This window comes from Mastigoproctus giganteus, chromosome 10, assembly GCF_048544385.1.
Source record: "Mastigoproctus giganteus isolate SK-2022 chromosome 10, ASM4854438v1, whole genome shotgun sequence".
Classification (NCBI taxonomy): Eukaryota; Metazoa; Arthropoda; class Arachnida; order Uropygi; family Thelyphonidae; genus Mastigoproctus; species Mastigoproctus giganteus.
Window position 1 is genome coordinate 8,830,280 of NC_143584.1, and position 12,280 is coordinate 8,842,559.

Below are 12,280 nucleotides of genomic sequence, written 5' to 3' on the forward strand. Positions count from 1 at the left end.
TTTTTTTAGTCAAGGAGGCATATCATCTCATTCACATTCCAGAGTTTTCACTTATGAAAAATTTTCTTCCATTCATTCTTGCTTTTCATTTATGGAAACCCTAAACCTACAAAAAAGCATACCAGTTTCACTGGTTTTTACATTTTCCTTCTTTTATATATATATATATATATATATATATATATATATATATATATATATAAAAGCTAAATTAAAATAGGATATTGCCAGTAGTATGGCAAACCAGTAGAGTGAAAATAAACTGAACCAAATAAAATAACAATAAAGAAAAAAATATAGGGGGGAGGTAAAGAAGAAAAGGGTAATGTTGAAGCAACATTCCTAAAATAATTTAGAAATTAAGCCAATTAAAAGAAATTTAGCAGTGCCCCCTCAATAGCACCCGTTTCCGAATTATGTGAAATCTCACTAAGGTGGAAATGTAAACTAACAACGTTACATATGCAAATAAACTGAAAATTAATAAAATAAAATAAAATAGACTGACCATTATGCCCCATCTCAACAGAGGACCACGAGGCCAGTAATAGTCAAGGAATCACTGCATTTCGAAAGCTAAACAAATCCATGCAACGCGGAATGATACTAAGATCAAACCGCCGATGCAATTGATTTGCATAGCGGTGGTCCTTATGCAGCAAAAAATAATAAAACAGAAAGCGTAGTACTCGCATGGCCACACCACACCACTAACATACGAATGCAGCTTTAGCACATCATTACGATGTGCTAACGCTGCGTTCGTACAACCATCTATAGCCTAATTTATTTCTATATATTTTCAGGTTAACTATTGTTTTTCTATTATTTTTCTTATTTAATTTTTGGATTAATTTGATCATATATATATGATTGTTAAAAAGTAACAATTTTTTTTTGGACTCAAAAATGGGGGGGGGATCATTATAGTTTAAAGGAAAAAAAATCATTCTTGAGCTTTTATACAAATTGTATGCCAAGATAGAGATAAATACATTATATGTAGACAGTATAAAAACCTGTTTAATTTTGCACTGTCGCTTAAGAAGTGCAGTAGGGGAGTCGAGCAGTTTGAACTAAGACAACTGTGTGCCATGGAATACAGATATATTATGGAAAGTTTAACCCTTCGGGGGGGGGGGTGTATATATTTTTACATTTTCAAGACACATACAATCTCTGAAAATAAGATTGCACCTGTCAGTAATTGTTGTCTAATTTTGGATTTACAGTGCTGAAATTCTCCATAATTTAGATTCAGAAATTGATGAAATTTAATTAGGTGATATATAAATAGATGTAAAGGAAACTAAAAAGTAACAATTTTTTTTTTTTTTTATATTTGTTTTTGATAATAATTTTAATCTAATGTGAGTAAGTCAGCATAAAAGAAAATTAATATTTAAAGCATTTGTGTACAAAGTTTTCATTTGTAAAAATTCTCAAAATTCTGTGTAGGAACTCACTCCAGTGATCTACTACTGTTGGCAAATTTACCCTCATGAGCTGAAATTGCATTAGAAAAGTCACTCCTAAAAGGGTTAAGGGATTTCTGGAAGCCACTAATACATGCATCTTGTGCAGAAATACCACAAAAGAAAGATATCAAAATGAATGCCATAAGAATTAGAAGGCTTACTCAAAGAAAAGGGGGAGGAACATGAATAGTTATAAACTTTGCAAGGCAGTTTTATATGACAGTTATAAGCATATATGTTACAAACCCAAACCTGGACTACAATTGTAGACAGATGAAAGCCATATTTGAGAAATTTTTGATAAGATAGCTAAGAATAGAATCAAAGAGTTTGTATATGAATACAAGGAAAAGGAGAGTAAATCAGATAGGCTACTTAAAAATTGTAATGGTGAAGTCAGAGAAAACCAACCAAGAAGATGATGTGGCAGAAGAGTTAAACAGGTACTTTGCAGTGAACTGAAGTCAGAGAAAACCAACCAAGAAGATGATGTGGCAGAAGAGTTAAACAGGTACTTTGCAGTGAACTGTAAGTAATGTTAATGAGCTGAATCTCAGACTCCTTGGACTCAAAAAGCAGTAATGGTACCCTGAAACCAGAAAGGAGTCCTTAAGAGGTGATGAGAAGCTACATACTGGTAAGATTGACCAAGATCATGGCATCTACAGTGAAAGATAATATCACTAAATGACAATACTGCATTCCACCTTGACAACCACCCAAAGAAGTCTTTTTTGACAAATTTGGTTAAATACTGTGGTAAGGTTATAAAACATTTGGAGGCGAAAAAGAAATGAACTTTCATATTATATATATCTAGACTTCAATAAAGGTTTGGATACTGACTCCTGTCAAAGAGTATTGTATAAATGGAAGGAAATTGGAATTATGGTGACAGATTTAAACCTTTTAGATTAGCTCAGTAGTTAGCATTTCCCTCAGAGAAAATACTGCAATGTAGCTGCCCACATTTTATATGCATAACTACCAACTCTGATAGTTGCGTCATATTGGACAAACTTGTTATCTGTAGACTACTTCCCTACAGAAGATGGCTGAACATTTTATTTTCATATGTACCTCATTACATTAGTATTCAAACATGTTTGCATTTAAAATTAAAGTGCATTTATTATGTAGCAGGAAAAGTTTGTATCATTACAAAAATTTAAGTGATTAAAGATTAGTTACTGCTAATATGATATAAATAGAAAGCAACAATAGTCCTAGAGCAGAGAATAGAGAATATAATTTTGGAGAATGTATTCTTAAGTTGATTTGTTAGTTAATTTTAAAAATTATTAAAGTATTGACTGTTATACAGTTGAAATTGAGTTTTGGTATGTTAGTTGCCTTAGTTGCTAATGCACCAATAAGACCCAATCCAACCAACCAACCAACCAACCAACCAGCAGTTGAAATTAAAGTGCATTTATTATGTGGAATGAAAAGTATTATCATTACAAACAAAGTGTCATCTTTGATGACAGTGTAATAACTAGTTTTGATTATGCTTTGTTTAGGCTTGGTAATAACAGCAGCCATTGTATTAGCTATTTGTTGTAATTAAGCTTAGAAATGATTATTATTATATTCAGAAAGAATTTTTTCTTTTGTTAAGTTTTTAAAATATCTTATATTTCACTAGTAAATATTATTGGTATTTCTTTTAATGAAATCTGATTATTATTGATAGGTGGCCAGCAGGTGCAACATCCCAAACATCCTCTATGTCTTCCAAATCTTCCTCCCCTCAGGTATCTCCACCTGAATCATGTAATAATTCTAGATCAGGATCACCATGGACCCAACCTCCAACAAATACAGACTCCTTGCAGTTTGAGCAGCTAAAAATCCTTGGCCTTGAAAAGCATTTTGATGTTCTTAGGCCACGTAAAATACAAGAGGTAGAAGCAGAAGTTTCATATTATATGCAAAAGTTTTTTATAATTGGCCACATAGTTAAGAAATATTTTATTGTGATATATATATTTTTTCTTTTATTGCAAGTCCACAGGTCATTATTGAGTGGTTTCAGGTGGTTTCTTGTCACACATCTGGAAGGGTCTGGATTCAGTTTTCATCAGATGAAAGCAGAATATTTCTCACTGGAAGAATGGCATGGAATGAAATGAGTTAAGATTTTTTAAGGCCTTTTTATGTGGCATCAAAATTAGTCTGTGGAGAGCTGTAGAACTTCTCCCTCCCCACTGGAAAATTGTATTTTCATTCCAAGCAGGCAAACTAGTCATAGGGTATATACAGTATAGAGATATGATGTACTGACAGGCTTTTGACTTTTTGACTCTCTGTAAGAATTAATCCAAGCTGCTTATGATATCAAAATATATCGTATTAAGAAAGAGAAAATGATGTAAATAAGTTATGCTTAATTTAAAAGTTTTATCCAGGTATCTGTAGTACATGCATTTCTTGACCCTTTCCCAACCAGAGGTCATGAAATATAACACAATGCCATTTACAGATGTCTCTTTAAGTGGCATTGATGGCCTCACTGAGGCTATGCTGTGCTAAGCAGCTGATGTCATTGCACATCATATCTAAAAGTTGTGTTAAGCAGCTGATGTGTCTTGCCATGTACATCATATATAAAAATTTAATCTTTTCATAAGACCACCTCACTTGTACCTAATCTACATCAATACAAGTTAAAACCGATGGCTGGAACTTATCTGCAAAGAGAACTGTATACAAATATACAAGGTCTTAGTTTTGATCTGTGATGTCCATTTCCATTTACAATCTCATAAAATGCACATTTTCCTTTTTCTGACACTCTTATTTATTGGTTGTTTCAATCACCATTCATTTAATTTCTCTCTCTCTCTCTCTCTCTCTCTCTCTCTCTCTCTCTCTCTCTCTCTCTCTCATCCCTTCTACATTAATGGTGAGTGTAACTTTGAATTCTTAAGGAAGTCACTGACATGAAACATCATTGCGCAAGTGATATTTCACATCAGATCTTCTTTGACTCAAAATATTTTTACCCCATCCTGTCAAATTTACTTGTTGTCTCTCCCAGCTCAACAAATCACTTAGAATATTTAGATTTTGAAACTATTTTCTCTAAACATAACAGCAAATAATTTTCTTTGGGATTTTAATGTTCACAATTCCAACCAGTTTCAGTGTTCTAGTTCTGCAGATTCAGCAATAGAGATGCTGAGGTTTCTGTTACTACTAGTGACTTTATGCAACTTGTTCATTTACCTACTAGAATACCAGACAATCCGAACCACATACATATATAAGAACTCTTGATCTTCTCCTCTCCAGAAACTCTTTGGTACATGCTTAATGTTAGTTAGTCTCTAGGTTCCCCAGGCCACAAATTGATGATAGTCTCTTCTCTTTTGGAAGCTCTGTCAAATGGCCATTCTGAGCCCTGTATGCAGCATTAGAACAGTATGATATGTAACTGTCTGCCTGATTTCTGTAGCTATATACCTGAGTTCTCTTCCTTTTCCTTGGTTGGACTACTATTTTAAATCTCTAATCCCAATATTTACTCAGATTATGTCACCGAAATTATTCTTGTAGTACTGAAATCCTTTATTTCTCATTGTACTAGAAGTCCTCATTATTTATGAAAACTGTGGTTTTTCTAAATGTGTGCTTAGGCTGCTCTTGAGACAAGAATGTAACATATGACATTGTACACTGGGAGGAGTTGAATTAAAAACAATGGAGAAAGAAAGGGATTTGGGAGTTACAATAGCAGAACATTATAAATCTGCTATATGAGGCAAACTATGAGATTGCGCTTGAAATACTGTATTCAGGTATGGAGGCCATACCTGAAAAATAAACATCCAACTCTTAAAAAGGTTGAAAGATGGACATTGCCTTGGTTAGATTGATTTAAGGACACCCATATGAGAAATGAGTTCAAATATGTAGACTACAGAGCTTGGTAACCACGTGCCTTAGAGGGGGATTAGAGGGAATAGTAAAATGAATGAGGTAGAAATTTGCAGTATTAAATGTTATTAGAACTGGGAGATATATGTTTAGACTAAGGAGGAAAAATTATAGATGGGATTATAGGAAGTTTTCCTTTAGTAAGTGAGTTGGTAATCATTACAAGTTGCCACCATGGTAGTTGAGCCCAGTGAAAATTGAAATCTGTGAAAATCAAAAGCCCTGCTGGATCATCTACAGGAAGAGTAAAACACATACAAGCCAATTTGTGTTTTACACAAATTGGCTTGTATGTATATATGTATGTATACATACAAGCCAATGGCTTGTATGTATGTATATTTTTACACAAATTGTATATAAATTTCCAAGTTCATTTTCTGCAAACACCAAATGTGCAATAGTTGTAAACAAGTTATGAATAAGTCCAGACTCAATTTTGATGTGAGAAGTAGGAAAATTGTTTCTTGCCCAAAAGGTATTTTAAGCGCTCTAATCTCTTGCCAACGTTATTTCCACAACTTCTCTCCATTGATAGTATCACCTGTGTTACATTCTTACTATTCTTTTGCATCTTCGTCAAAAGATAAAGTGGCTTATTAGTCATTTTGCTTTTCATTTCATTGTTGCACTCATGATTTTATTAAATCTCCTTATCCCATACCAAACACATTCTATTCATTGCCCCCTTGAATTTCAACCAAAAGACTTTAGAAAAATCTTGAATAATCTTGATGCCAAGAATGATAATTTTCCACTTGCTCATATTCACCCAATTCCTAAACAGGGTTATAAATTTTATTCTTATAATTATTATTCCATTGCACTTACTTGAATTCTCTCCAAAGTAATGAAGGAATCCAGCAGTTATACTGTTTCAAAATTTGCCAATATGAATTCTGTAAATTTCAATCGAAAAATGATACATTGATTTATATTATTCATCTTTGGACAGATTCTATTGAAAAGTTAAAGAAAAACTCAAGTGGTTGCCCTTTATTTCTATGGCTTTCAATCTTGTTTGCCATAAAGGTCTTGTAAACAAGCCTCCATCTTGTGCTTTCTGATTTTTGCAATTGAATAGCCAGTTTTCTCTCTAACTGCAGTGTGTGTGTGTGTGTGTGTGTGTGAGAGAGAGAGAGAGAGAGAGAGAGATTATAGGTGGATTTATTTTTTCTAATTTCTTAAGTAATGCCGGAGCCCCTCCTCCCGAGGTTCTGTTCTTCGCCCACTCTATTCCTCCTATATATTAATGACCTCTTTCTGTTGATTTGAAAGTCCATTTATAGTTTTGATGATGACAATGCTACATTCCAATTTATATTTTAGAAATTCTGCTTGGTACCACCACCACCACAGCTTCCTTGAATTTCCCATACCAGTTCCTTAAGTTCCAGGTAATTCTTCACTGATGAGAAGAAAACTGTTAACTTAACTCCTTCTAAAACCCATTCTCATCTTACTTGTCTCAAGAAGAGTGTTGCTACTATGCTAATACAGTGCACACACATACATTCTCTTTTGAAAAGAACAAACAAAACTTCCTTTCTGTTATTTATCTTTTAATATGAGATGAAGTCAAAAATTAAGGTTTCCCTGTTTTTTAATTGCAAGTACATGTGACGTTGAGAAAGATGTCCTTAAACTGTTCATTGTAGTAGCTATACTTGTTCAGGCACTTCAGTTATGGCAATAGAAGGATGTCTTGATGCCCTATAAATCACCTGACAGTGGGAAACATTTCCCTTGGAGATGACTCTTTAAGTGTGGAATAAGGTGAAAGATGGAGCAGTCTCCCACTGCCAAAAGTTCAGTAGATCTGATGTGGTACATTTGGTGTGCAGCATACATTGTCATGAAACAGTAGACTAGTCCTTTTGGGAAAAATAACATTCTCCATTCAGGCTATTGCTCACCTTCCTGCAATGATATGACATTGCATGATGGTGAGCAGTGCTACCATGCACAATTTCTTTTGGTCGAGTCATTTGGTGACACACCCACCTGCCAAAAGTTAAAACATTATATGGAATATAATGTTCCATACTGTTTTCATATTTACTGTTTGATTACTCTATGGATATTTGTAATGTTCTTGGTGTGCTAATATCTGACATAAAACACAACAACAACAAAAAAATCCTATTAATTAAGGATCCTATTAATTTGCAATTTAGTCTAAAATTTTTTTAAAGCTTTTACACTTTTTTTGTTTTCTTAAAATGAGGAGGCATTATAGAGACCAGCTGCTCTTAGTTGTCCATGACTAATGTGAATTTCAATAATCTTTCTCAAAATTATCAGTAGTATTATTTTCATTGACTGTTGATATCTTAAAAGCTAAGCTGGTAGAATGCATGTACCCTAGTTATACGGAATTTTCTCACTTTTCTTCTGCCCTAATTTGTTGAAGGTAAAAACCATAACCCTGCAAGAAAACTGTCAAAACAAATAAATAAATAACACTATATTAAGATATGGGAGGGAATTTTAGCAAGTGGTCGAATCAGGAGGCACCTCCGTATCCAGGTGGGTAGGAGTGGCAGTGCAAAGCACACGCTTCTTGATTAGACCGGGTGTTCGAGCCTGTGACCACCAAATACGGAGGATACGTAAAGGTCAGGGAATGACCGCCGCATATCCCTGGAGCAATATGGCCTTAGTTGCTAATGCTCCTAAAAACCAAATAACAAGTAACATAAGTTGAATCAGGGGATGACAAATATGCAAAATCTGAGGTAAAACTCCAGAACACGGTGCCCCTTTGACAATTACGTCGAGAAGAAGAGGGGGAAAGCAGTGACGTACGGTTCGTAACTCCGCCCACTCACTGCGTTCCCCCTCTTCTCGACAACTGCACGTGGCGAATGTCACGCGACGTAACAGTATGGCGGAACCGAAAAATAACGAAATTATCGGCAACAGTAATTTTTTCGGAGCAGCAGCCAAAATAATTGCAAATTAAACACACTAATTTCATTCTTCAAAACGAAAAAAAAATAATGAGACGCAGCAAACGACCAATTTTCGACAAATAACTGGCGAAGTCCCGCAAAAAGGTAATCTACCATTTTAATTAAACACAAACGAAAGACAATTAAAAACGTAATTCCCAATATACATTTTTTTTTTTTCCGTCCAACGACTGGTTTTTGCTTGAATCCTTCCCGAAGTCGCGTAAAAACCTAACCAATTTTCACTAAACACAAATGAAAGTAAATTAAAAACGTAACTCGCATTTTTTTTTTTTTTTTTCCGTCCACTGACTGGTTTTTGCTTGAATCCTTCCCGAAGTCGCATGAAAACATAACCTTTTCTGCCTAAACAGAAACGAAAGTCAATTAACACGTGCAACGAACAATAAAATTGCTCTTTGCATAAGCACTAAACGGCAACATAGAATTTTTTCTTTTTTTTTTTTTAAAAACGCAACAGACACAATACTACGATAATAATACGTGAAAATAACACAGAAATACAAGACAAACTAAACTCACCTCACAGCAGCAAAGAAACAGTTTACCAGCAGGATTGAACGGGATAACGACAAACTAAAAAACACGAGGCAATAACCAGAAAAGCAAGAAATAACAGCTCAGCACCGTACGCACTAAAAACCAACATTCAAAAGAAAGAATACGCAACGAATTTCACATTTAGCGCTCCAGAGACGTCGTGTCACGTGACATCCACGTGAAATGAAGAGGGGACGCAGTCAGTAGGCGGGATCAAAACCTGTCAATCACAGCTTTCCCCCGTTCTGACAGCCAATTACAAGGGGGCACCATATATTGGAGTATGGCCAAATCTGAATATAGTAGATAACAAAAAAAAACCGAAATTTTCCCAGAATTCATCTCATAATTCGGAATTATTCTTGTTCTACTTTTTGTTTCACATGATCCTTCACATGTAGTAGTAGTAGTAGTGGCACGTGATGCAAGAAAGCAAGTGTATGAGCTTATGCAGCATCAGCCAAAAAAAAATCACACCATTCCCTCCAAATGCCTGTCCAGTTCCTCCTTAAATTTATTTAACCTATCAACTTCCACAACGACAGATGGAAGTTTGTTCCAGCAATTAACCACCCGCTGGCTAAAGGCAAATTTCCGCACATCTATTCTACATCTGTCCTTTCTTAATTTGAACTTATGTCCCCGTAGGTTCGTAATCTGAACAAGTGGAAGGATCCCATCAGAATTCAGCGTGCTCAACCCATTCAAGGCCTTATAGACCTCAATCAGATCACCGTGCAGGTGCCTAGTCTCCAGCCACTGCAATTTGCAGAACTTAAGCCTCTCTTGGTAAGAGGATCCCTTCATTCCCCTCACCAATCGTGTTCCTCTTCTCTGTACACGCTCAAGCAAATCTACATCCTTCCTAAAATGAGGCCTCCAGACCTGTACGCAGTACTCAAGGCGTGGCCTGACCATTGCCTTATACAGAGGGACAATCACCTCCTTTTCCCTGCTAGCAAAATTCCTATATATCATTGACAAAACCCCATGACCTGCCCTAGCAGCCTGTCTGCATTGCTCAGAAAACTTCATATCTGACTGCACAATTACTCCCAGATCTTTTTCATTTTCTACCACCTTAAGTGTAGTACCACACAGTTGGTACGTTTCTCTGGGGTTACTTCTACCCATATGCAGTACTTTGCATTTATCAAGGTTAAACTTCAGTTGCCACTTCTTAGCCCATCTGCCCAAATTATCTAGATCCTGTTGCAGTAGCACACTGCCATTACTGTCATTAACAACCCTGCCAACCTTTGTATCATCTGCAAACTTTGACTCTAAGCCTGATATACCTTCATCCATATCATTGATAAATACACAAAACAACAGTGGACCCAACACCGAACCCTGTGGGACTCCACTAATAACATTAGTCCACGAAGAGCAGCACCCATTGATTACCACCCTCTGTCTTCTCCCACTTAACCATCCTTTTATCCATTGTAGCAACTTACCCTTAATACCATTCTGCTTCAATTTGTACAGTAGTCTTCCATGCGCAACAGTGTCAAAAGCTTTCCTGAAATCCAAGTATATGACATCAAAATTATTTTTTGCATCCAGTTCCTTTGTGACCACATCATAATAACCAATCAAATTTGTCAGACAAGACTTTCCCTTAACAAACCCATGCTGTGTCTGAATTATTGCTGCAGTCTTGTCTATATGATCCTGCAATGCATCTTTAACCAGTGACTCCATTATTTTACCCGGAACAGAAGTTAAACTAACTGGTCTGTAATTACTCGTGTCACCCTTCGATCCACCTTTGTGAATTGGGGATACATTTGCACATCTCCAGTCTGTGGGAACCTCCCCTGAGTCCAAGGATGCTCTCATAATTATGGCTAAGGGTTTGCTTAGTTGCTTTGCCGCCTCCTTTAAAATAACTGGATAGATCCCATCCACCCCAGGTGCCTTTCTTATGTTTAACTTCAACAATTTCTCCTCCACTTTGCTCTCAGTTATTACAAAATCATTAAGCACACTGCTACAATTTGATAACCTTCTTCCATTTTCAAACTGTAATAATTCCTCACGTGTGAATGTAGATGCAAAATACTCATTCAGTTTGTTTGCTATCTGAGCAGGATCATCAACAGTGGAACCATCGATGTCAAGTGGACCAATCATATTCGTCCCCTTCCTTTTAGAGTTTATATAAGTAAAGAAATCCTTGCTGTTTTTCTTAGCATCTTTTGACAAAGATTTCTCGTAATCCGCCTTCGCCTGCCTAACCTCCTTTGTGACCTGATTACAGACTAGCTTATATCTGCCTCAGGCTTCTGCGTCGCCTGATAATTTATATGCATCCCATGCATTTTTCTTCTCTGTCACGAGTCTCATTAGTTCATTTGATAACCATTTAGGCCTAAACCTTGAACAATATTTCTTAATCGGTATGAAAAGTCTAGTAGCTTCCACGATTAATTCCTTGAATGCTTCCCACTTAGAATTTACTGTTTGTAACATCGTCAGTTGATCCCACTGTACAGAATTTAAAAACTGTCTGAGACCACTGTACTCCCCTTTACGGAAGCAAAAACCCTTTCCTTTACCCCTGACGGTAGTTACCTCTTTGAGTAAATCCCACTTCAGCACACTGTGATCACTACCACCTAGTGGTTCCTTTATCTGCAAATTCTTAATACACGAATGATCACTGCTGATAACCAGATCAAGAGTATTACTTTCTCTGGTTGCCTCTCGAACATGCTGCTGCAGAAAACAATCATCCAATAAATCCACAAAAGTCTGACTAGTGTGTGAGTGACCAACCCACAAGTTGCAGTCAATATCTGGGAAGTTAAAATCCCCCATTATAAGACATTCTGATTTACTGGCCCACTCTATTTCTCTGTACAATTGTTCATTGTACTCATTCAAGTCATTAGGTCTATAACACACTCCTACTCTTATTTTTGCTTTCGCAGTGCTTATCTCACACCAAACTGACTCAACAGAGCACTGTTCATCTATATTAACTGGGTGCACTTCCTTTGATTTTATGTTTTTCTTAATTAACAGCATAACACTCCCTCCCTTTCTGTCCTGTCTATCCTTTCTGTACACATTGTACTCCCCAAATTCCAGTTCTGCATTCCTTATATCTTTGTGACACCACGTCTCTGCTATCCCAACAATATCCGCCTTTGATGTCTTGACCAACACTTCAAATTCATCAAATTTATTTACTATACTTCTAGCATTGGTATACATGCAAGCATACATGCTCCTATGCCTATTCCTTGTTACCCTAACACATCCCATATACCCAACTATTCCATGATGACTGCCATCCGTCCCTGAAACCCCCAACACCCCTCGCTCCAGGTCGCT

At 36.1% G+C, this 12,280-nt stretch overlaps 1 protein-coding gene across 1 annotated transcript in view; it reads left to right on the forward strand.

Annotated features, from left to right (window-relative positions):
* The window catches only part of LOC150078672 (uncharacterized), a 292,422-nt gene that overhangs the window by 209,068 nt on the left and 71,074 nt on the right, over positions 1-12,280 (forward strand). The window contains exon 8 of the mRNA XM_090382317.1: positions 3,175-3,385. Within this exon, the coding sequence (XP_090238443.1) occupies positions 3,175-3,385 (211 nt within the window). The remainder of the gene's footprint in view (positions 1-3,174; positions 3,386-12,280) is intronic.